Source organism: Aplidium turbinatum, chromosome 1 (genome assembly GCF_918807975.1).
Source record: "Aplidium turbinatum chromosome 1, kaAplTurb1.1, whole genome shotgun sequence".
In the NCBI taxonomy this organism is placed as follows: Eukaryota; Metazoa; Chordata; class Ascidiacea; order Aplousobranchia; family Polyclinidae; genus Aplidium; species Aplidium turbinatum.
Genome location: NC_137472.1, coordinates 62,730,282 through 62,756,775, shown reverse-complemented (window position 1 = coordinate 62,756,775; position 26,494 = coordinate 62,730,282). Strand labels below are relative to the sequence as shown.

The window sequence follows — 26,494 nt, the reverse complement described above, 5'->3', positions numbered from 1 at the left end:
CTGGAGGGCGGAGGCAAATTCTTCTGGGGTAAACTCACCAGAGATGTTGCCCTCGACAGGTGTTGGGACCTTCCAGAGGTCCGTCATTTCCTTGAGGACGGACTTGTCTGATTCACGGTCTCTTGTTCTGTGCACTCCATTTTTCACAAGTTGTGAGGCGATGGTATTTGCTGAAATGGGGCATTGGCGACGAGAGGCACGTGATCTGCCAGTGAGGTTGTTGAGTGTACTCCAAGCTGTGCGGCTGGAGTGCGTGAAGTCGATTGAGTCTATGGCTTCTGTCCAGCGCTTCTTCCTCTTTGAATCCAATCTTGCCAGCAGGGCTGTTGCTGAGTTGGTGGTGGCGGTGCCCTGGGGGGAACGGAGGAAGTCGCGGTAGAGCCTGTCGCACTCCACATCCCAGCAAGGTATGTAGTTTTTCCGTCGACCTCGCGGGATGGAGTCTTTTGCCGCAGATATGATTGCATCACGGAAGTCCTGGTAGGCTTCATCCACTTTGATGGTGTGTGGGGATGGGAGGTACTGCGTAGCTTCGTTTGTGAGGAAGCTGTAGTATTCCCAATCGGCCTTTCTGAAGTTCCATCGCTTGACAGGCTTGCTCAGAATAGGTGTGGCAAGCAAGGGGGCCGTGATTAGCGAGGGTCGGTGTTGAGACCTTGGGAACTTCTCTAGCACACGTATGTCCGGCTGGCGATCATCGGGGTCATCACTTGCGAAAGCCAGGTCTGGGTTCGTGCCAGTGTTCCAACGATCAGAGTGGAAGCTCGGTGCGCCCTTAGGATCGTATAAGAGGGCGAGGTTGTTGTTGGTTGCCCAAGCGGCCAGACTTTCTCCGTCGTTGTTGATGGAGTTGTAGCCCCAGTCAGTGTGGTGGCAGTTAAAATCGCCAGCGTAGAGGCTGGGGTGGGGGAACACTGGGATGGCTGTTGATGTTATCCGCGAAGGTGGGGGCTTGTAGACATTGACGATGTTGTAGCCTGCTACATCTACACAAAGCCACTCGATCTCCGATTGAGCTTGGGATTGGTCAACCAAGGACCAGCTCAGCCGGTCATGGACAAACGTGGCGAGGCCGTGTTTCCTGCTGCAGGTTGCGCCTGCGAGTGTGAAGTTGGTTATTACCAACTTATCCACAGATGTGCAGTGAGTCTCCTGGAGGAGGATGATGAGGGCTTGATGCTTGGTGGCCAGGTGCTCGATGATGTTGAGCTTGCTGGCCGTGATGCCCTCGGTGTTCAGCTGCAGTACGGTGGGTCGTCGGTACTTTTCGACAGTTCGAGCACTGCCGTGCCCTGAAAAGGGCATTTTCCTACCCACCCTGCACTGAACAGTCTCATTAGCTCTTGTTTGACAAGTTTCTTTTCGCATACGTATTTTGCATAATTTCGTATGTTACTGACGGGGGGGACCACGTGAAGGTACTTGTCTTCCTCCCCTGAATGATATCTGTAATGATATCTTTGATGTGACTTGACAAAAATCCATAATTCCAAGAGCAACTGATTTGAAAATAGAAATTTGCGGTACACCATTTCAACAGTTTATTTTCAATTGCCTTCTCTCTACTAAAAATATTCATACTCCAAACTCAATTGTAGGCCTAAAATACACAAACGAAGGTAAACAACTTTTCAAATGAGGTGTTACTGATGAGAAGTTTGGTCCCGAAAAACTAGAAGCTAGCCTATGAGTTTCGGAAAACATTAGTTTAGGACAAAAATATAGCTTACAACAAAAAAAGCATTTTTTTTCTTCTAATTTCTGTAAAAGTATCACTCTGATTGTAATTATTTTAGAAGAAATGAGATCAATAAGATTTTCTCGTAAGTCGTAAATCTTTATCGTACACACACTGCGTGCTGTAGATCAAGCTCATTAGGCTACGTTTACATGAGAGGCGAAATGAAAATGACCGAAATGAAATCTCAAAGCGGCGTGAAAAACTTATTCTTAACATGGAATCTCGTTGCGACTGCTGTTGGTTTCGGGCGAAAGGAATTCTGTCTCTACGCATGAGTGCGCACCGTGCTAAAATTGGATTAGCACGGTAATTAAACGGCAGCAAGATATAGCAAATTGTCGTTTTTGCGACTTTTGCAAACATTGAAATATCAAGTTTAACATATAAAATTATAGAATATTGACTTTTCAAACTTATAGACAAATGGTTTTTCCACACGCCAGTGCAACTTCTGTTGAAATAGCACCAGCGGATCACATGCAACAACTTGATTCAACTCATATCGAAGAATATCCAGGAAAAGTTGTTAGACCTTATCCAATCTTCAAAGTATTATTCAGTCATATTAAACTGTATACCAGCCATTTAGCCAATATGCCATATACACACATTTCTTGGAACTTGAGCATTGTGTTTTTGATGTATTTTCATTCATACTGTCTATGCATATTTATGCAACCAAGTAAAAGTTAACCAATTCGATCATTGTCATGGGGGCCGCAAAACATATCCGCACAGGGCCCGAAATACCTCGAGGCCGCAATGAGCACAACAATAACTTGTAACGTTGGCGACAGTTGTCTGTTCAATGAAATTCTTGACATTAAAACCACGTTGGAACTTTCATGATTTACACGTCATAAAGTGAAGCATTGTGAGGTCATGGCTTTATTGTTGGCGGCATCCAGTAAAACTATGTGCACAGAGTGAATACATTCGGCGCTTTATAATTTACAACTCATGTTCGTTTATGGCTTTACATTGCGATACATTTTTGCTAATAAGCTTGTATTGTTGAGTTTGACATCAAATTGTTCCGTTTTAAGATGAAAAATTCAAACCATTAACAACTAATTTATTGGAAACGACTGAATTGTAGTTTATTGGTGAATCCGTTGCTTTTTATCGTTTACGACTTGAACGTTTGCAACAATGCTGCTGACCTAAGTAGGTTTGTAAATCACTAATGCAGTTCTTTGAATTATTCAAAAGTCAACATTAACTTCAATTTATTTTAATCTTGTTGTGTTTGAACTCATAAAATCGCTACCTTGAATAAAAATGAAAAACTCTGTTACAATTCGTATGGTTACTCAGAACTGGGCAACACAAGAATGCGTTCATTGCGTCTTTCAAACGTAATAAGACGAAAATACATTATTTTGTTTACTGCATTTCAAGGATATGACTGCCTTCGGTCTTCCACTGGGAGGCACAGCGTGAGATAAACATCAACATTGATGAGGAACGCCTGCCCTACTGTGGAGAACCTACTGTACTTATCTCGGCATAACCCTGGACTGGTCACTCACGTACCGCCGACACCTGGAGTCACTGCGCGAAAAACTATCTACGTGAATTTTGAAATAAGAAGATTTAGATCTTTGACTGAACCTTAATTATTTGTAATGGAAGAACTTAATTCCACCATGCTTACATTGTGGTAATAAAAAGAAAAACTTTTATGCAAAAATACATAATAGGCTACATAGTAAAACACTTATAAACTAATTAAAACATCAAATTCAATTTATGTAATTATGACGCCAAAAACCCACTCCTTACGTTAATTGACGTAACATTTGCCTTGCAATTTTAACTGACCATTCAACGTGATACAAAATTATAAGAAACTTTCACAACTTTTTGTAGATTAAAAAATAAATCAAATCAGTTGCAACGTAATTCAGTTATTCACTGTAGTTGCCCAAACATGTTTTATTACTATTTGTCATGTGTCTGATTTAATTCATTGTTTTAATATGAAAACATTCTCATCGCGAAATACAATGTTAGTAACAGCGTGCGAACAAATCAACCAATATTGCTCAATTACTTGTTTCTGTCGTATCTGAGTTTATGAACAGTGATTGCGTATTGGAAGAGACAGTTTAGTGTCAACTTTTCGGATTGTCTTTCAGCAAAGTATTTTATCTTACCAAGACACAGGTGCCTGATATCGCTGGGTGTCGCATCCTCGTTCTTACAAGCATCGTACAGGAGTTCACACAACTCACCCTCATAGCCACAAAAGCACGTTGCTTGCTCACTTGCTGAATGATGCAAAAACAAGTTTATTTAAAACTTATCAATGAAACTCATAATTAGGTTTAGAGCTGTTTAAAATAAAACTTTCACAACTTTAAATATTTCCTTTCATTGAAAAAATTGTTGTTTTTATTTTCGTTTCAAATTAAACCAGACATACAAAGCGATACAATAATCTATTGTTCCATTTGATTGTTGAGTCTGAAGACAAAACATTTCAATAAAAAAATTCAATTTCTTTAACGTTTCACAGGCATTTGAACATTGAAAAATAAAAATAATTGCTAACCGACTTAAAATTGCAAATTAAACAATGTTTTAACGTTTTATAACGTTGCAATTTCGTAAAGCAAAGAGTTGTTCGGTTCATGCTTGTGAGTTGGCCATGACCGCGATGCCGACGGGAGCTTAGAGCCCTGGAACTCTAATGTTAAAATGGAAATGTCTTTCACAAATACACACATAATATGTAAGAAGGTCATAGCAGCATTGGTGTGATATGCAACTTGTCGTTGTTTTAACAAATTACGTCATGAATCCTCAAGCTACCACGTCACAGCTGATCAACATTGTTTTTCCACCAGCACTTTAGCATAATATTGTGATTGACATTAAGTACTTCGCCCAGTTCTGCCGAAACATCATCCGATACCAGGTTGATAATTTACGAGAACCAGTTTTATCATGAACAAACAGTTTGAAGGACGTTGTACCAAGCCCTGGCATCACACGCATTGTTCGTTGATATGTTGCGCAAATTAATCTTATCATGAACCAACAGTTTGAAGAAACTCCCACTTAGCAAAGTCACAAACTAGTTTGCACTTCCACCTCGCCGATCGTTTACAGAGCTATTATTGTCCGGCATTATGCTATATTGTTGACATAATACGAGCCCTGCAAACAATGAGCAAGCAGTTTGGAAGTTTTTATTTTGATAAATTAATTGCAAACAAACAATTTGAAGTGGATTGTACTACGCGGAGTTATTGTTGAGCTAAATAATTTGCAGCTGCAAATTTTCCAATACATGTAGCAATCTCGTTAAAATTAATAAGAATATTGAAGAAAGCTTTCAATTGTTTACCTCTCAATAATATTCTTGTCTATAGCAATTGAATTTTAAAATGGCATGAACCATCTTTTACAAAATTGTAGGTCATTTGTATGGTGGACAACAGTAAAATATATGCTTCTCAACAAAAAGTTCTCAAAAAATATACGTTCTCTAAAAAATGTGTGCTCCCAATATAGCCTACTCATATGGGAACAAGATTTCGGCAAAGTATTTTGGCAAGTAAAGTAAATATTTGAATTTGTTTTGGTACATTTCAATAGAAGCAATTCTAACTTCTCCCCAGTAAGCTACTCCCCCGACGAAAAAAACATGTTTTATGGACGTACTCCTTTTAGTCTGTTCAATGTTTTTTGGCTATTCCAGAAACAAAAAGATGAACCTGTTCGACGATGAATAGGTTACATCAATATTGACCTATTGTGTTATTCGGTTACACTCAATTATTTCTCATTTACATTTTGTTTAATTTCTTTGTCAAATTGTACGGTCACATTGCGCTAGTTTCATGCAGCCTAACAGGTCACACTGAGAGTCACTCAGCCATTTCTTTTATGACAGAACAATAGGCCTATACCTTTTTTTAAATTGTGATTATTTTTGTATTGTAGCCTAATACTGTTACTGAAAATGTTTTTACTCGTAGCCTTGTACTATTTATTGGCTTGAACTTTTCTTGGTTGCACTGAAGTTTAAACGCCCTTGCTACAAGAGTTTATTGATTTCAAAAGTTTTTTTTCTCTATTATTTTTTAATCACCCGGAATAAACTTTATAATTGAATAAAACCACAGGACTTCACTTGAGGTCGCACAGCACATGAGTTCTTTTCTTTCATTAATATTACTGAACATCAGCCTATCTTGTTTCAACGTAATTTGCCGATGCTTGACATTTGTCACATTAAGAACTGGGAAGCAGCTGACTCGATGACTGATATAGTCTTTCGCTGCTTCCTGTCTGTTGTGGTATTTAGATAGCTATGGTACTATTTTATTCGTATTGTGTATAATTGTACCGTACTATTCTCGCAACAGACAAAATAAAGGGTTTCTCTCTCTCTTTCTCAATAGGGTTTTGTTTTGCCGGTAAAAAAAATTTCAAATTGTTATCCGAATGCTTTTTTATTAGTAAATTACTCATTTGAGCCCTGAAACTTGATAAAACGCCGAGTATTCTTTGGATATAGTGTCTTTTTCTAAGAAGTGTCTTGTTTTGTGGGTCGAGGATTCCAGTAGTACCGGACCCAAATTATTCTCTCAACGGCCTTGTAAATGCAGCTTTGTATTGAAAAGTCAGGCCTACTGAATCTGAATTTGGTACTACGACAGTTTATCGAACGACAGTTTATTGAACGACAGTTTATCGAAACGACAGTTTATCGAACGACAATTCATCGAACGACAGTTTATCGAAACGACAGTTTATCGAAACGACAGTTTATCGAACGACAGTTTATCGAACGACAATTTATCGAAACGACAGTTTATCGAAAACCTAACCCCTAACCTAAAACCTAACCTTAACCACTAACCCCGACCACTAACACCCAACCACTAACCACTAACTCCTAACCCCTAACTCCTAACTCCTAACCCTAACCCCTAACCCTTAAACCCCAAACCCCTAACCCCAAACCCCTAACCCCTAACCCCTAACCCTAACCTTACCCCTAGCGCCTAACCGTTAACCCCTAACCCCTGAGTATTCCATTGCATATGTGCTTCGTCGTTCGATAAACTGTCGTTTCGATAAACTGTCTTTCGATTAACTGTCTTTCGATAAACAGTCGTTCGATGAACTGTCGTTTCGATGAATTGTCGTTAGATAAACTGTCTTTCGATAAACTGTCGTTCGATGAACTGTCGTTTCGATGAATTGTCGTTAGATAAACTGTCTTTCGATAAACTGTCGTTCGATTAACTGTCGTTTCGATAAACAGTCGTTCGATGAACTGTCGTTTCGATGAATTGTCGTTCTATGAACTGTCTTTCGATAAACTGTCGCGTCACGACTGATTTTGACATTTGTACAAATGAAATTTACTTCCAAGTCACTTCCTACTTCTGCAATAAATTTTTTTTTGGGCTATGCACCTAATATATAAGCTAATAAATAATGTCTATGACCTATACGACGCTGTTCTAACGATCCAGATACATCTACATTTAGATACATTTATGACAATTGTATGACAAAGGAGACGCGTTACAGTTCGAGTGATTTCTTCAAAGAGGTTACCAAGCTTATTACTTTGACATGAAGCAAGGAAATCGAGATAAGTCCTGGTCTCTCCTGGTAAGCAAACTTTGCACTAAAACCAATTTTGGACTTGAGAAAAGTTAATGCTATGACATTTTGTGTTCCATGGCGTAAAAGAGCCGCGAAATTACGATGAGAATATTGTTTTTGCACTGTAAACATGATCTAATGGAATCAAAAACTTTTTTGTTGCCTTGGGGAAGCAGTAGCAAATGAGAAAAAGTAAGTTGAAAAACGCAAAATCAGACTGTTATTGAAAATTAACAGTCTGACTAAAATCTTCGAAATCAAATTTTGTTTGTTTTTCAACATGTGAGAATGTTAAAACCTATTGTGTCATCTGGGGAAAAGAATAAAGAAAGCGTAAAAATCTAATTTTTAGAAAAATTTATTTAAACGTTCGCCCAAAGTTAGAAAAACCTGAAAATTTCTGCAAAATGTTAAATTTCTGAATGTTAAATTTCTGAATGGTTTCAGAATTAGAGCCTTCTGAGTCTGCATCTGCTTCCTTAGTATACTCGCATTCCATACTACCGTGGTAAATCTCAGCGTCTGTTTCTTCATCATCGGAGGATGCAAAACCATTAAATAGCCTACTGGAGGTGGAAACGTTTCAGAGTAAAGGACAGGTCGAATAGCGGAAGGAATATTTGGAGAAGAAATATTTTGTCTGTTTTTCCTGCCAATGTCCTTGGTGTTAATCAAACAAAAGTAACGATCAGTGCAGTGGTCCTTCGGTTCACGCCACACCATAGGGACACCAAAAGGAAGTCCGTTACATTTTTTCGTTGTCTTTTATTAATATTCAGGTCATCAAAGCTGTAAAACCAATCATCGTATCGCTGTAAATCGAGGCTAACTGCTAGAACTAAATATTTGGAATTTCGCTTTAAATTTCAGACCAAATGCTGCAAGCCTCAAAATATCCACTGGTGTATGACCAATGACGAAAAATAAAATGATTGATTGATTGATAAAAACTAGAGCTTGCAGAAAAAATCTGATTGCAGATTTGGAATCAGTGGCTAAAACTCATTCAGAATCGATCAAAAAATCTCTTGCAACAAGAAAAAAAAAATTGTTTTGTTGACCAGTGAATTGCCAATCAACTTCAAATGGCAAATTACATGATGTTTCCACGTTTTCTAACGTTGCAATTTTGTAAAGCAAAGAGTCGTTCTGTTCATGCTTGTGAGTTGAAAAAACTTTTTTCCAAAAACATTTGTTGAATTTCCCGCCACGCACTGCTCACGTGATCACTGCTATAAAACGTGCGATGCTGAGCGCTTATGCGCAGTCTACAAGTTGATTGGTCTTGGTTTGAATCCAGTGTTTGTCAAATTGGATTCCTCAAAGGTATAACTTGCTGTGTTGTTTCGGTAGTGAGGATGAGTTAGAACAATGATGTATGAATCCCGCGTATATGAGTTTGTATCATTTCATGTTAAACAAGGTGGTTTGACGTCATAAAACATGGAGATCAATGAGCCGCTGTCTAAACTATTATTCAAATCACGCGTTTACGTTGGTTTGTTCAATATAAATTTATGTCGCTTGATTTGTCTTGTTTACTTTGATAAAGAAGAGAGATGTTTATGACTCACAATTGTGTTTGTAACCTCAACTACCTTATTAAGTTTTATTTTGATTTGCTGACTAGCAGTTAACAAAACAATACAAAATGTCTTTCCAACAAAATCAAGAAGAAAACAGAACAACTTCAACTGAAGAGACTGAGGGACCATTGCCAGGATATCCTGGTAAGTTCATTTTGACAAATTTGTCTAAGAAACTGCTCAAATATGGCATGACGTCCTCTGGTGTTAGTGAGAACTTTTATATTACCATTGTATGGTTGGCTGCATAGCCGAGTAGTGAAAACCCTCGTACGATAGTCGAAAGGGCGCCGGTTCGACACCGTTGAAGAGCAAGTTGCTGTTTATTTGGTAAGACACTTAATGACGTGCTTGATGGGCACAAGAATTCACTTCCATGCCCATGGCATTTAACAATAATGACAAAATAAATTAACACTTAAGTGCTAATATATTCTGATATTATTGTATCGTTGTTTTGGTGGTTTTGCTTCTGAATAAACATCGTGAACATTAGACACCCCTGAAAAGGAAAATTGAAATGTGACGTCATAACAATCAACTGTTTTGTTTCTCACAGAACAAGCTTCGAGCAACATAGCTGTTTTTCAACAGCAAGTAATTCAGCAGGACAACCGGCAGTACCATGTCCATCGTCATCAACATGTTGATCATCAGTCGATCCAGGTTGACCAGCGGCAGTATCAACAAGTAATGAACGTCCATCAGCATCATCATATTGATCAACAATTGGTCCAGGTTGACCAGAGGCAAAACATAACCAATATTATTTCTCGTCCAGAACAAAGCAATGTTTCATCTGGAGACCAGGATGGTTTGTAAAATATTCAAGTTAATATCAAATATAAAATCTACTTAGCCTACTGTACATTTACTTGCAGCAGTGGGCTTTAAAAATTGCCCCGTTTGTCATTGAAAATATTTTGCATTTTCAATTGTTTAACTTTAAATATTTTGTGGAAATTTGATGAACTAAAAGAATTTTGCGATACTAGATTTTTAATTGGTAAATATTTCCCCGCCCCCCAAAGCAATTCTTCTTACGTCACATTGAACATAAGCTGCACTTTAGTTGGATAGCCCCACAATTAAATTTGCCCTTTCATAGATTTTACACTGAATTGACCTAATTGTTCCATATTATTTCTATATAATTTTAAAATTTGTGATTTAAAATAATTAGCAAAACTTTTACACAAAAGCAAAATTATCTGGGAATGTTAAATTTTGTGGCAAAGTTAAATATTTCGATTTTTCTGCAAGATGATTGTATGCAACAACTCAGCGACATTTTGAGTTGCTTTCTTAAGATAGAACAAAGGTGAAATGTACTTGGGCTATAATGACATGTCATTGATTGCATAATGGTCGTTGCCTTACGTCACGAGGTGTGATGTGAATCTTCCTCTATAAAAACAACTACAAGCCGTAGCGGTAACTACTTTTTTGCCAATTTTGAAAGCTGCTAGGGACATAACTTTCAATATAAAAAAAATGCTTAGAAGTTCCGAGGTGGGTGTTTGCTGATACACTTTTTGCTGAGTTGGATTAGTGAAAATATGCTAAAATTAGGGAAATTCAAAATCAGTTTTAAGAAAAATCGCTCCTTTAGCTCAGTGATTACTCGCACAGCTCAAGATCAAGCGGAGTTGGTTCGGCTCTCTGGTTGTGCGCTTGAGTTACGCATTTCAAGGACTGCTTTTTATTCAGCGGTATTTAGTGGATGGAATAATTTTCAAGAAACAATACTTCAACAATCGGAAAAACTTCACTGTTCTAATCTCGGTAACCGTCTCTGCGTCAAAAACCCTATCAGAGGCTTTGGCAGCCCGAGGATGAAGATTCAAACCAACGAGCCAACATATCGATTGTGATTGTCTGGAACAACTGATTTTAACGTTTATTAGATGGAAAGTCAATTAAAAAGGAATGTGACTCTGAAAACTTGTTTTTTGTCATTAGATCCAAACAAGGCCTTCGACAAACTGAAGGAAATAACTGGTCAGCTCTACAAATCGGAATTTGATGTCGATGTGTCGAGGTTCGACATTCCCGCATCGAATTTGCCAGAAGTTCATCCAGAGCTTCTGTCGATTGACTTCTACGAGGGAAGGCTCATTCCCAACGACAACCAGTATGATCCCAAAACCAGACAAATTCAATTTAAAGAATCTGATAAAAAAGTTTCGATTAATGAATTAATTTCACGTATTAAGTCACAAAGCTTCACATCAATCGTCGGTTACCCTGGGGCAGGAAAGACAACGTTATCAAAGCGCCTGGCAAGGCGTCTAGACGAAACTAGAGACTTTCTTGTTCTGAGGATACCTTTCATGAGCATGAATGATTGCGATGATGAAAAATTATCTTTGAAGGAATTTTTACTTGGAGATGTAAATTTTGACTTGAATCAAGAAGAAAAAACGTTTGTATTCAAATGGATAAAAAATCACACCAAAAAATGTTTTTTAATCTTTGACGGATTCGACCAGGTGAACTGGAATTTGATGGATAAAGTGAAAAAATCGAATTACGACACTTTACTCAACTGCCAGGAGCTGGTGTCGAATTTGTGTCGAAGAACTTTTTTACCTAATTACCACATTGTATTCACCTCACGACCACATGCCATGCTGAAAATTCCTAAAAAATGTCGCCCTAAGCAAACTTATTTTATTGGAGACTTAACGTCCGAAAACATGAAAAAATTATTTGATGCTTTGATAAATGATAAACAAAAATCTGGTGAAATTTTTGGGAAGCTAACTGTAGAAACCCCTCACCTAGAATCCATGTGCCACAATCCTTTGATGCTACAATTATACTTGCAAGCTTCTCTTAGTTCGTCACACGAGGCTGTAAATATTTCAACAATGACCACAATATTTCAAAGAGTGCTAGGAAACCTCAGAACATCAGAACACACAATTGCTTTAACAGATGAAATTGTCCTTAAACTGTCACGAATCGCTTACAATGCAACAAAAAATGGAACCGTAGTAATCACAACTGAAGATCTTCGAAACGAGAATCTTTTAAGTAAAGATGTGCAAGATATTGTCGTGGCATTATTTGCTTCAAATAAAATTTGTGGCCTTTTCGAGGTTAACCAACGATTGTATTTTTCACACCAAACCTTTCAAGAGTTTTTTAGCGCTTTATACATGGTCCATCAAATGCCGTTAGAACATTTCACAACTTTTGTACAAACTGAGCTACTGGTCAATTACTGGTCAGTCGTTGTTCAATTCTTATCCGGACTTCTGTTGGATTCGTGCATGAATGAAGGTAATTATATTTTATAAACAATAGTTTTGTTATTGTATTAAAATCGAATGCAATCGTGATTGTCCATAGGCTACTTGAACAATTTGTTTTCTATTGAACCAGGAATTCTTAACCAGGGTTTCAAGAAACAGCGTGAAATGTAAGCGACTGTTACTTTTCAACCAATTCTAAAAGGGGGTGAGAGAACTGGATGGTGATTTGAAGGGGGAACCAAAATGGCAAAAGGATAAGAACCGCTGTACTAACTTAAACTCTTTTAAAATAATCTACTAAATTATTTTTTCTGTTTAAAATTGTGTAGAAGATGCTGGAATGGTACAAAGACTACGTGCGGGTATGCGCAATTGTATAAATATTATAATAAATTACAGAAGCAGCAACTTGTTGAACTACGTTGCATAGCTGAATAAACTAATTATGAATATTCTCTGCAGATATATTGAGTTCTGCAATGAATCAATTTCCTTCAGATGCATCTACGTCAGCACTGACGCAATCACCACTTCAATCACCATCTCTGTCTTCACAAATTGATTCAAGTAGGAACTGAGAAAACTAGTTTGTTGTTTAAGTTTTTTCTAGTTTTTTTTATTTTAATCCTTGAAGTTCGCATAACTGTCACTAGACACAGAGAATGCTTCTTGTAAAGTTCTGTTGGCCACAAATTATTCCCTAGGTGACGCTCAATGACCAGCTGTGTTGGAATTGTGACACTCAACTGCACAGGTCGATACTTGAACCAGCGTCGCTTGTTCTAGTTGGTTCTTCGGTTGCAAAGTCAATGAATTCAAACTGAACCATTGAAGCAAACCTCTGTTATTTATTAATTGTTATTATTGAATTTTGTTATTTATAGATGATCAAATGATGATAGCTTAACGGATTGTCCAATTATTATCTTAAGTGATAATAGTGACCATGGTCATTGTTTTCATGTCCAGGTTTATGCCAATGGTTGAAAAATTATATGAAATCAGGTAAATAAAAAAATGAAGAAGAAATTCTTCCTGTCCACAATCAGATGTGCCTTGTCAGGCGTGCCATTGAGTGTCTGGCCACGACAGTGCATGTCACTTAGTGACAATCTGTGCGCTCGATAAGTTGTTATGTTTAGTTCTTTCAGCTTCTTCGAGTCATGCAATCAACCAACAACCTTCAATTGACTTCATTTTACCACAAACGTCTTTCCAGCAAACACCGTCTTTGCAACCTCTATCAAGTAAGAATATATTCTGCTAACAACATTTAAAGTTAGCCAGTAATGCTCAAGTACATCTAGACACAGACGAACCATGATCACCTTTTCAATAAACATACCCCATCTACATCTACCACGTCTTCACGTTCACGTTCGCGTTAATTCTAACCTTGTTGACTGTGATTGTCCTTGATAAAAACAAATGGAACCAAGTCAAAGACAACTTAATTACAGGAAGCCTAGCAACAGAACAATATTCGTCTTCGCTTCTACATTTACAACCGTATTGTGGCATGCCTTGATTATACGTAGCTTGCGAAATCCTAAATTATATTAGCTCTAATAAGTCATGTCCGCCACGTTAGCTCAGTTGGTTAAACCTCACGATCAAGCGCCGCTGGTTCAGCTCTCGGAACGTTCGACTATGCGCTTGAGTAACGCATTTTAAGATTGCTCCCAATTTAGCGGCACCTAGTGGATGGATTAAGAATTCACAGACAAGACTTCAACAAGCGGAAACCTTGCTTTGTCAGTCTCGGTATAACTGGCCAGGCGTCAGTAGTTCAAAGCCTCTACAAGTATGCGAAACATCTAGGAATAAGCTATCAAGGTTTTGTCGGTCCAAGGATAAAGATTCAAACCAACCAACTTGTCTATTCAGTAACTCACAAATGGGAGCAGTTGCTTCGTCTTAACGAAAGTGTGGTACTGACGTAACAATCAATGCAAGGCAAGGCTCTGGAAATATTATTTTGTTTAAACTTATTGTAGCTCTTGAGTTGTGTGCCTGAGCAACGCATTCCAAAACAGCATTCAATACTTTGATTTTAAAAACAGAAAATATGAATCACTTTATAGAACTTTTGACTTACAGTTCGTGCTGACTGATGAAAGCGCATCACACAGTCTTTGAATGAATGGTGTGCATTCCAAGTGATGTTCACATTATAGTTGTCCTATGGCGCACTAAGTATTCCTCCTCACTACTGCGCTGCGGCACACTGAGATAGTTAACAGTTTTATTTCTTAATTGCTTTTCAGATCTCTGGCAAGATTCTATTCTTCAAGAATCCCATGCTTCAAATCAACCACAATCATCTTCCCAGGATGCTTCAAATCAACCACAATCATCTTCCCAGGATGCTTCAAATCAAACTCAATCATCTTCCCAGAATGCTTCAAATCAACCACAATCATCTTCCCAGAATGCTTCAAATCAACCACAATCGTCTTCCCAAAATGTTTCAATTCAACCACAGTCATCTTCCCAGGATTCTTCTAATCAACCACAGTCAACTTCCCAGGATGTTTTAACTGTTTCTCAAAAGTCAAAACCTCACTCCTTAATAACTAAATTGAAATATTTCACAAAAAAAATATTTCCAAGTAAGAAAATAATTAAATTTATTTATGTTGCTTTAAAACACAAACTTGAACTAAAACAAGTTTCAAAATTTTATTTCACGTAACAATTAGAAGATGAAATTTTGTTTCAAACCTATCAAGTCTTTGTGCTGTTATAGGCTATAATGGTTATGGGCCAAAATAATTTATAATATTCAACTTTGGGGTTTACCACAATTTCATTTCAATTAAAATTTAAATAAAGAAATTTAACTCAAACTTTACGTCTAGGCCTCGTTTTGTCGCAATAAACATCACAATAAATTAACACTGTGATTAACTTTTGTCGCTATTTGTGCTTTTACAGAATCATCTGGAAGAACAGCCAAACCTTCACAACGATTGCAACCATTTTCCCATCCCCAACCAAGTAAGATCGCACTACACAGACAAAAAGAGCATTGTCAATACATTTCAATATTGTTTCAGCATTTCCAGTTCGATCAGTTTGGTCAATGCGAGCCTCTCGGCCATGTACGACAGACAGAGGATGCAAACTTTCTTATTCTTCTAGTTTTGTAACTTTTTTGAGGTTGTTTTTCTTTGATCAAACATATCTTTGTATTTGGAATATTGTCGCACCAATTGCAGGCCTATATTAATTTTACGAGATAATAAATAAATGAAAAAGTCGCTCTGATGCTTTGAAACCGCAGGTTTGGTGGCTCATCTGGAAATTCGGTCTCGCATTTGCAATAGCATTGAGATTGTTGCAAATCATTGGTAACTTACAATCAAGTAGGCACATTAACGCTAATGAGTTGACCAGTGACCTGAACAACAATAACTATAAATTTAACAAAATTTTCGACACCTGAAGATTTTCTATTGGTTTTCGGTTCGATAAAAACTCTTAGCTTCAATGTTTTGCAAACTTGCTTGCGGCTTGGGCTGAGCGAAGCTTTTCAAAACTGAAACTCATCCAAACGATTGTAGGTTATAGTACAGTAGGCTTGTGCAAGAGTTCAGAATAGGTTTGCCCTGGTCAGTAAATCAGCTTTTTTACGCTGATACAACGTCATCATATCAATAGACAATGAATCAAATGATTCAATGTTTTACAAACTTATTTATGGCTTATCTTTAAAGTTTTTTTTCCGGGAAAAGTTAGCTGTCTGTTTCATAAGGAAGGACACATCAGCTATTAAAATGTAAAATTGGGGACATTTATAAAAATATCTTGGACTTTTCAATAAGTTTCTGGGCACTTAAAACGATCCGTGCCCTGGTTCAAAAGTAGCCTAGTCACTAAACCACCTACATCAAGGCTGGTGCCTGCTGGCTAAAATATAGAAGTGTACAGGAGCCAAAGTTTTGGGGGATTTAGGAGCCGGAGTCTGGGTCTGGCGATCTAAGTTCTGGTTATAAACATTTGGAGTCTGCGCTCAACATAGCGGAGTTATTAACCAAACTTACACGTAAAAAATAAGCTATGTGTGAAACATGAGATTTGGCGTAACCTGAATTAATTTGCTGACATCGTGTATAGTTTAACTATCATTTAATTTGGAATTCCTACTTTTACCACTACATACAAAGTAATTTAACCAGCAACATTTGAGTTACAAAAACCAAAAACTTTAAAATTTTTATTGTTCACTTGTTGAAGTAAAGTGTTGAACAATGGGGCGCAGAAATTAAATCTTGCATAAGGTGCACCGGCCCTGCCCGCAAGCAAATGTGTGCCGCTCAGGGACATCTGCAAAATGTTGTCAAGAGTTTGTTCAACTTATTTCATATAAAAATGTTTAAGTTATAGGCTATATCTGATATCTGAAGTAGACAAGCACGTGACTATTTAAGAATCTTTCCTTCATTTTACAAAATGCAGAAAATAAATTTGCAGGCTACTTCTGATACAAATTCAAATTGTTAGTTTTTGAAATTTGTGGCTTTTAACTGAAACCTTGATCCAGCAGTAGCAGGTTGCAAAACTATTTTAAAATGGCAAGATTGATGAATTACTAGTTTAAACATTTGAAACGCTAACATTCACTGTTGAAAAGTCAACATTACGTTATTAGTTTGAGCATGCTTAACATATACTCACAGTTAATCTATTAAATGAAGTGTTCTTTTTTTTAAATCTGCTATCTGAAATTGAGGCGCATATTATAAAAATGTTTGTACTTTTATAGGTTCTTTAAGGTCAACCGTCACCCAGTCACCTTCAGAAGAATCCCATGTTTCTACACTCCAACTACCTTCCCAGCAAAACCAATTATCTTCACCAGGTAAAGTGTATTTTACTTTGTACGTTAAATTAAGACCTTGACAACGCTGTATATACAGAGGTGGGCAGTAGCGCTCAATTTTCTCGCCAATACATTTTATTGGAGTAGCAGCTGCAGTAGCGGCGCTACTTTTTTCAATGTAGCGAAGCAGATAGGCGCTACATTTCTTTCAGTCGTACTCCGCTACCGGTTACTTTCCAATATAAAGTGAAAAATGGCTTTTTTAGATATTTTTCATGAAACAATGAGTGAAAAAATTAAAACAGAAATCATTCGATTATTGCGGAAACATCAAGCCACGCTGATACCGACAAGAGCAGTGCTTCCACTTTTGACAATTGATAAATCCTCTTCAGTTTCCTTTTTTATCCTGAAAAATCCCTTTTTTCTCAGTCGGAAATCCTTCAAAATTTCCTTCATAGGCGAGATTATTTTTGACGTTATTTAAGTTTAAAAAAAATGCAATACAACTTTATTGTTATTTTAATCTCACCTAAGTTACGTTTTAACCTGAAAGAACAGAAAATCCGTGAATTGAAGAAGTGGTACCGTATAGTATTCAAATCGCTACAAAAAACAAAACCTTGCAGGCAGTAGCATGGCTGATTTAGTTGACAAACCCAATCTTATAACATAAAGTTGCTGAATAAATTACAAAGGTTAGCTTGAATTTTTTCAGTAGCAACGGTATGTCGAAGCCACGCTGTTTCATTAGAACAGTACAGTACTATAGGTTACACAAAAGCTGCACATATTTTACAATAACATGGTTTACTTCTTTTGTTCACTGTCCAGCCAAAAAACCGCTTGTCAGTTAGTCGGTTCTGAGATATTTACCACCTGGAGTCCTGGACAATGTGGACATCATTTACCAATTACCACTCTCATCTTTCCCACACGGACTCTTTAACCTATCCCTAACACCGAATATATACAGGTGGTAAATGTGCAGTAACGAATTATCCATCGATTAACAAATTTATTTTTGTGTTTAGTTCGGTTTTCCTTGATGCGCTAACTTGTTCAACTCTACAAGGCGAGGCTATCTCTTTTTTCTCCTTGTCAGTAACGTCTTCACAATCATCTGCGACTGATGAAAAACTTTAGGATACTAGGCCTATTCATGATACTGACTCAGTCTGACTGTGTACACCATACGGTGCAATTATAGGCTACATGTGGTATACACAGCCTAGCTAGCTCTATTATGGGTGCAACCTAATTCGTATCCTGAACACTTGGTATGGTACCCTCATTTCGTACCCTGAAAACTAACTCACTCACTGCACTCACGTCCAATCCAATTCCCAAAATGGCGAGAATAGAAATCAAGTGACGGAAAGGCGAGAATGGGAAAGAGAGTGAGAGGAGGTTTCGGATGGCGAGTGACGACGGAAACCAGCTGATCATCGTTATTCCAGTCGTTTTTAGAACTTTTGAAAGGAAATATTAATAACATTTTCTTTAATATTGCTAAAAACAACAATTCCCTTTTTAAGACAAAATTTCCTTGTAAAATTGTTAAAAATCCCTAAAAAATCCTTCTGATCTTCATTTCCCTTTTTTATCCTTCGAAGCGTTGAAAAATCCCTTTTTCGGGATAAAATCCTTCAAAGTGGAAGCACTGGACAAGAGTGATGCTAACCTTTAGGAAAGAGCTTTTTTAAATAGTCGAGGATTCGAATATATTCTAGAATAGTTTTTAATCTTTAATAGTTTAAAATATTTTTGTCAAGGAAAATGATTTAAGGTAAAGTGGAAAGATGGTTTGGAGCACAAATGATATTCATTAAAACGTGAAATAAATGCTGTGCTGTGTTCATAACTATTCGAATCTTTTCCTGTTAAACATTGTCTCAATTTGATGGTAGTTAACTCTGCAGTGAAAACTAATAATGTGGAGACTCACGCAGTGCAGTTTTTGTTCCAATATCCCTGCGAGTAACAGCGTGACATCCACCGAGTAGCGGCCCAGAAAGCCCTTGAATTTTCGATAATCGGCAGCAAAAAATACCAAGGCCGAACCGGACGTCACCGTACCAATTTATTACAACTGCTGAGATCTGACATCAGAAAAGCTGGCCTGGGATCCCTGCTCAGTAGGGTGAATCGAAAAATCCAAAATTTTTATTTTTCTAAGCTAGTATGTCAAAAAGGTGCGAAATACCCATAATAACATACATGCAAATTTTTTTTGGGTTTTGACAATTTTTTGATCGCCCCCCGCAAGGTTTTAATTTCCCTAATATCGGTTGGAGAAAGTCTACCGCAAAATTGGTCAAAAGCATAAATACTGTGTGACTCACTTATGCGCTTTATGATGTCATAATAAGCAACTTGTTGTTTAAACAGATAGGCTACAATTGACCGTTGTATCACCATTGCTAAAATACTTGGTTGTGCATCTCAACAATTAGCTGATGCAGTATTTGTTTTTTCAAAAGAATTCTAGGTATAAAAGAAGCTTTATAGTACAATTATTGGAATTTGCTTGCACTGCAGGTTCCACAAAGTTTAATAAAAGTTAAATGCGCTTCTTACAGATTAAAAGGCAGTTCACTTAGACTAGTACGGATAACCCTACTGGGCGATGGCCTAGTTTTATTATTAGGGGAGGCTGGGGTGCATTGGAACACTAAAAACGTTTTTGTTTCTAGCTCTATCAGGTTTTGTTTAAACATACTGACGTCTCGCTAGTTGATAGTATAAGTGTAGTTCTATATTTTAAATTATTCCACTTTCACCAAACTTTTATACTTGCCGAGTATTTCGAGCTCAAAATTTGGTGTTCGAATGCGCCCCGTGGATTTTTTCCGGGATCAAATGGAACACAAGACTGGGTGGATTGGAACATCGATTGGGGTACAATGGAACACAAGTAAAACATCACAAAAACGTGTTTATTAAAAAGAAAAATTGAGGAAAAAACTTCCTTTTCAACGAAGATAAACAACAAAAAGAAATAGGCTGTGCTTCGTTATACAAACGTTGTGTAGGAATAGTATCCAGCCATGCATAGCCTACATTCAGTTTTAGGCTAACTCTATCTCTCACATTACAACAAGAACAATCACTGCCCAAGCAATTTATCAGGGTACTGTAGCCTACTAGACACACACACCTGCAGCATATCAAAACAAAAAGGATGCGTTTTTTAAAGCATCCATTTGTTCATGAAAATATTATGTAGGCCTACCTTACAAATTAATAGTCTCCAGTGGCTATTCAGTCACTTTGAATGCTATCACCACCCTTCAACATAAATGGTCGCTACGAAAGAAATACAGCAAGGTAGGTTACAGCACTTCAGCAAATCAAGCGTTTTTGACAACAAATATAATAGCCAAGGAAAATAATAATAGGCGTTCAGAACAACTGCATTTCACATGTTAAGTAAGGAGAAGTCAAAGTCGAATTTACATGACTTCTGCTGCCTCCCAGTTGAACCGCATGGGCGAGGTGTTGGCAAAACTACTTTTACACCGTCTTTGCTGTGCGAAGCAATATCATCAATATCCGGGAAAAAGAATTCTTCCACATGACGCTTGCGACGAAGAAATTTCACTTCAATGTCACCATCATTGTCTTCAGGTTTAGTGACCAGACCAACATAATATTTTTTCGGATGTGCATCAAATTCAACCAAAACATAATCTCCTGCTTCTGGTTCTTTGGATAATGCAGGGAATTTTCAGTTGTGCCAGTATCTTCAACCTCTTCATCTGGTAAAGCATCTGATGAATGATCAGAGAGATGTGGAAACTCACCATCAGAAGTTTCACTCTCTGACCAAGACAAATCTCTTCGAACTCTGTCGTTAGTTTTGCAAGAGTTGGCTATGCGTGAATATGTTACAGCAACACCTAACACCATAACTGTCTGTGGAAAATGCAATGAAAAGTTAGGCACTAGTTTTAGTGTGCACTGTGCAGTAGCTTACTGGAAATGAAGTCAAAACAAAAGTCAGCAAGTTATTGGTTGATACTTTTACATGAAGACAAATCATGTAGTGTGTAACTTTAGCCCACAGTATAGGCTACTTATAGGCATAAACAATTAACTTACAATCTCTAGCTAGTGTAAGGGTAACCATTGTTAGGTAAACTCTTTAAACAACGAGTAAGCTACGAGAGATTAGGCGCGAGTTCAAGTCTAAAAAGCCTACCTAAAACTGTAGCCAACTTGAGATGGAATCAAGTCTGTAGGCTACTCGTAGCCTACTTGAATGTAGGCCTAACCTATGACAATAATATAAACCTGGCTTAATATCTTTATGCTTCCTGCAAGCAGACTGTTTTATTTATAACTAACAGATACAATATGTTGGGGAGCATTGGAACGTGTTCCAATGCAGACAAACATTTTTGTTCCAATCCACCCCAAGGCAAATTTTTTAACAAAAATGGCGGTAGCTCACTTGTTTTCTAACCTGTTGAGAAAACTGTTTCACACAAGCTTGCTAGTATCCCTACGTTCTTAGTTTCATAGGTAAGACAATTTTTCCTTCGCTGAATATTCTGTAACTAAGTTTATGTTGAATAAACTGCAATTTACTTGAACTAGTCAGAAACACATTTTGATCAACAGCACCCTACCTCAGTGCATGTCAGCTACCAAAACAGAACATGTGGTGAGCAACTTAGCAATGAAGCCACTGTCATGCTTGAATGGTTTTAAAAGTTAAAGAAAAAAAGGGGAATTCGACTGTTCCATACGTCCCTGTGTTCCAATGCACCCCAGCCTCCCCCCCCTACTTGGTGCTTCTCTTTACCAATCTTCACCATTCAGAGTATACCAGTTTGACTGAACTGGTGAATGTAGCATTGATCTGGCGATGCGAAACCCAGGATGCTTGAATCACTCAGACACTCACGACGGCTGACTACAGCTAATTAATAGAGCCCTTAATCCCTTATATGTCAGCGATAACAATCCGTACGGGAAACTGCAAGCATTGGTTGTGTTCGTTATCCGTGTTTATGCTCCAATGTGGTTCACAATAAAATCACACTCATCTTGCAAAGATGGAGCTAGACACAATCACCAAATGATAACCACATCACGATATCTTAGTCCGAAGCACAAGAAAATTATCAACCCAGTTATAGGCTACACCGCAACTCATACTTTGCTCACCTGGAAAATATAATTTTGGCTATGATAACTTACCATTGGTCACAGCGGTAAACCATAATCTCTTCGTGGGAAAATTGTAACGTAAGATTCCCAAATCCTTTCGTCTGCATGCAATGACCGAACAAGAAACACGCCTTTGAAACGTTTATTCAAATTGTATTTCTGTAAAAATTAGCCCGCGGCTATCGAAATCGAGATGCAACGCCGTACACCTCTAAAAAACTGTCACTACAGAACAGATTAATTGGATACAAGACGGAACTTTTGTCCAGCTAGCAAGCACTAAGCAAACAGTTAAATGTGCGACTAACTCTCAAGCAACCATTTCACGAATGACCAGAATAGATATCAATATCTCAAATTCACGTATGCAGTACTGTGACGCAATAATGCAAGACAATTATGAAGTCATTCAAACACCTGCTCCAGAGGCTGATGCAATATTTCATGTTTGAACAGGTTTCAAACTGAAACAGGTTTAAACAGGTTTGACACAAGTCCATGAACGATGGTGCAATTTTGGCACATTTTCTAGCAACTTCCATGACGTAAGATTCAGTAGACCTGAACGGTTTTATATGACGTTTGATTTGTACAGAGATTGGCCGTAACATAGCGGCCCCTAGTTATGACAGTCTAACATGGCATAACTAAAAAAGAATTGAAGGACAATCGTGAGCCAATGAATAAAAACACATGATACACAAATTGTTTGAATCACTCACGTTTAAGTTAATACGTAAATACAAAGGGCATGCAAAGAATGAACAACAATAAGAATAATACACGACGATACATGAAATTGGTACCATAGGTACACGCTAAAATGACGCTATATACAATGGTTGCGATAATAACCGACTGTTCCGGGCTCAGACAAGGGTCGGCCACCGCAGACAAAACCAAGCTCAAACCCTAACACTTAGGTGTTCTTTACGGGGGCGAGGCACGAAATATCCCTCAACACGTAGTCTACTTTCACTTTCCCCGTACTCTCATCATAGTTGCAGACGGCAACTTTGGCTCTACGAACCACAGGCTACCCTTTCCTAATTTGTGGAACTACCTCATGCACCCTCCCAAGTTGATACTTCCCACGTTTACCAATGTCTTGGAGAGAACCCACCACTACAAGTTGACCAGGCTCCAAATTCTCGGCCATTTTCAGCCATTTTTTCCGGCCCTGAAGACCTGGCAAGTAAAAATCGATCCATTTGCTCCAAAACTGCTGAGAAAGTGACAAATTGAACCGATAATCCCTTCTTAGTTGGTCACGATCATGTGGTTGCCCAACAGCACAGTATGGGTCTAAGTATGGGGTCAAAAGTGAGGCAGGGGTAATGACAGTAAAATCCCTAGGGTCGTCACTCAAAGGTACCAAAGGGAGTTCGTTCACGATCCGAACGGCACTGCCTGTGTACGTAAGCAGTTCAATAAAATTGGGCTTATGTATTGAAGATTCTAAAATGTGAAAAAAGTACTTGGTCATATCAGCCACGAAACCAAATCTTTCAAGCCGAAATCTGGCCAAGAGGTCTGCCAGAGGGTTTAACAAGTCAGGACCCAAAAACATTACATCATTAACACAAGTTCCTCGAAATTCAGACTTTCCATCGTAGACAATGCGATTTTTTAATTGTGACGTCACAAAGTATGGTAAATACCATTCAAATCCCTTGACATTTCCTGCTTCACCAGCACGCTCAATATAGCCATTAGATTTAAGATCTTTCATGGTGTCAGTAAGGAAATCACGAAGTTCAGGTTGTTTTAAAGCTTTCTTTCTTAAAGCAGCAGCTCTATCTGACGCCAACACAAAATTGTTAGGTAGATCAATATCTTCCTTCAACGGAACAGGTATCTCAAATCGACCATCTTTCAACTCAATATTTGGTTCGACAAGTTCTCCAGCCAAAATGTCATTGCGAGACAATTCACAGGTTTCATTTTGCAAAGTCAAATCCTGAATGACTTTATTCAGATCTGCTATTTCCATATCGCGAGACTCAATTTTACGCTGAAAGCCAGAGATGACATCCGACTCTGAAGACGTCTGCACTCTGCACACTTTAGCAACGCTTTCAACTAAGGGTGACTTACCACCACAAGCCAACCAACCGAGAGGAGTGAGTAAAGCATGCGGTTCACTACGATTCTCACCAACACGCTCTTCTTTAGCACACATCAAATAAGCGTTGTCGTTGCCAATCAGTACATCTACAGTACTACAATCATTCAAATGAAACATATTCACGTCATGAAAATGACGGAAACCACTTAAATCTTGTTTATGTGGTAAAGTTTTAACATCGTCAGCCCAAGCTGGGTTAACCACCGAAGTTATATCACAAAACAGTTCATTCGTCTCTAACGACTGAATGTTGAGTTTAACAAGTTCAGCACAAGTAGGTTTCTGACCAGCCAGAGTATCCATTTTAAACGACGCTTTGTCATACGGTTTAATGCCAAGCTCGCAGACCAAATCACTCGAAACAAACGTCAACTGCGAACCAGGATCATGCTGACAATACACCAACTTCGATTTGCCAGTCATTAGATTCAAAACACGAGCAGCAGTAATGCGGTTAAAGGCTGCTTTAACATTTCCAATCTTAACATTACGCACAGGAACTCTGGCACCAGCATCATCTTTACCGACCGAATCCAGAGAATCACGTGACGTCACATAAAAATCATGCAGAAGAAAATAGTGTTTCCTATCGTTGTTAGGACCACACTTACGACAGTTGTTTGCATGAACGCAATCCCTAGCCATATGCTGGCGCAAACAATTCAAGCATTTGCCAGCTTTCACAATGACATCTCTCCGATCTTTAGGTGTCAAGCGCAAAAATTCTTTACAATTAGACAAAAAATGATATTCAACTTGACCACGTGACGAACAATAAAAACATGCCGGTATGTCACTACGTCTGGCCACACCACCGCGCGGTGCGCCAACAGCAGTCGAGTACTGCGAACTCCCTGAAATCACATTATCATGGGCTTTTACCGACGTCTGCCTAACCGGACATGAAGGCAATTTTCCTTTGCCAAACTTTTTAAAATGCTGCGACTCACCAGAATCGCCCATTAGCATAATGCTAAAATCAGTCGACTTGCGCGTTTCCTCCCGTACAACAAAACCGGACAAACTTTGAAAAGTAGGCTCATCAGTACCACCATACTGATCACCTAAAAAGTCAAGATAACGCTGCTTAGCGTCAAACAGGAGTCGCTTAGCCAAATCCAAAACAAAACGTCCTTCTAATTTATCACGCTGACCATAAGCTTGCGCGTAAAGCAGACACTGCGACAATTCATCTTTAAACTCTTTCAAATCACTGGAAGAGATTGAATTCAATTTGCTACCATAGCGATACTTTCTAATTACCGGTTCGGCGAAAAGACCTCCACGAACCCCAAAACGCTGGGACAAGCGAGCTAACGACATTTCTATCCTGTCTTCCTCTGACAAGCCAGGAGTGTCGGAAACCAAATTAGCAATCGTTTGCGCAGCTGTTCTAACACAAGCTGCTTGTAACAAAGTTAAACGAGTTCCCTTAAAGGGCGAAGCTGCCATCAAGGCCGTAACACGATTTTTAAAGAAGATAAATGGCATATTATTACCATCGTAACCAATCAAGGCCGCCTTATCGAAAAACGTCCTACTATTTTGGTATTCAAAAAAGCAATCCTGTTGTTGAGAACTCGATTTAGCGGGAGAAGACAAACTATATCCCTTAAGGGGCTGAGTGGGCTCAGTCACATGCTCAGCCCGATCACGATCCTCACACACGTTAAAATCAGGAGACACGATACGCCTCTCACAACCACCCAAATTACGTGTTTCTGGGCGATCAACAACTAGCGGCGCAGAAAACTTTGAAGGGGGCAAAGCATTACTGCTAATGGCGGCCCCGTGACCTGTACGCTCTGGGCCAGGAGTTCGGTTGTAATTTGCAGACCTTGGCCCTACAGCCTTCGGAAGACCCTTAGCCGCGGCCCCGAGACCTCCTGAAACAGCTGGAAAACATGTGGATTGTACAGGTCCACTTACAGATTGAACAGGCGTCTGGAAAAGGTTAGGTAAATTAAACTGCGATTGATGTTCACTTCTGGAATGCCTAGAAGAGCTCTTCCTAGAGCTACGCCGGGAGCCCAACTCAGAACGATATTCAGCTAAAACTGCCTCTTTACGTTGTTCGGCCCTCAACTGAGCGTCTTTGAGTGCGAACTCAGCAGCTCTAGCTTCGGCTTTCGCGGCGGCCTC

At 38.5% G+C, this 26,494-nt stretch overlaps 2 protein-coding genes across 7 annotated transcripts in view; both read left to right on the top strand.

Moving 5' to 3' along the window:
* LOC145774829 (uncharacterized) overlaps positions 1 to 26,494 on the top strand; it is a 395,287-nt gene that overhangs the window by 355,367 nt on the left and 13,426 nt on the right. For 4 of the 6 annotated variants that reach the window (XM_082586429.1, XM_082587796.1, XM_082591138.1 and 1 more), the window contains 5 exons: positions 12,684 to 12,788; positions 13,373 to 13,468; positions 14,489 to 14,833; positions 15,159 to 15,221; positions 16,990 to 17,085. The exons of 1 other annotated variant lie outside the window; for it this stretch is intronic. In XM_082586429.1, the coding sequence (XP_082442555.1) occupies positions 12,684 to 12,788; positions 13,373 to 13,468; positions 14,489 to 14,833; positions 15,159 to 15,221; positions 16,990 to 17,085 (705 nt within the window). The remainder of the gene's footprint in view (positions 1 to 12,683; positions 12,789 to 13,372; positions 13,469 to 14,488; positions 14,834 to 15,158; positions 15,222 to 16,989; positions 17,086 to 26,494) is intronic. One more of the 6 variants, XM_082587146.1, reaches the window with a different exon arrangement.
* LOC145777429 (NACHT, LRR and PYD domains-containing protein 3-like) lies at positions 9,027 to 12,266 on the top strand. The gene is made up of 3 exons (XM_082588804.1): positions 9,027 to 9,105; positions 9,521 to 9,775; positions 10,924 to 12,266. Exons 1-3 carry the CDS (start codon positions 9,027 to 9,029, stop codon positions 12,264 to 12,266), a joined length of 1,677 nt encoding a protein of 558 aa, XP_082444930.1.

Excerpts from the sequence above, each read along its gene's own strand:
- LOC145777429 (XM_082588804.1), top strand. The coding sequence starts at position 9,027 with ATGTCTTTCCAACAAAATCAAGAAGAAAACAGAACAACTTCAACTGAA. Across the intron at positions 9,106-9,520 it reads ACCATTGCCAGGATATCCTG|AACAAGCTTCGAGCAACATA; the intron begins GTAAGTTCATTT and ends TGTTTCTCACAG. Across the intron at positions 9,776-10,923 it reads TTCATCTGGAGACCAGGATG|ATCCAAACAAGGCCTTCGAC; the intron begins GTTTGTAAAATA and ends TTTTGTCATTAG.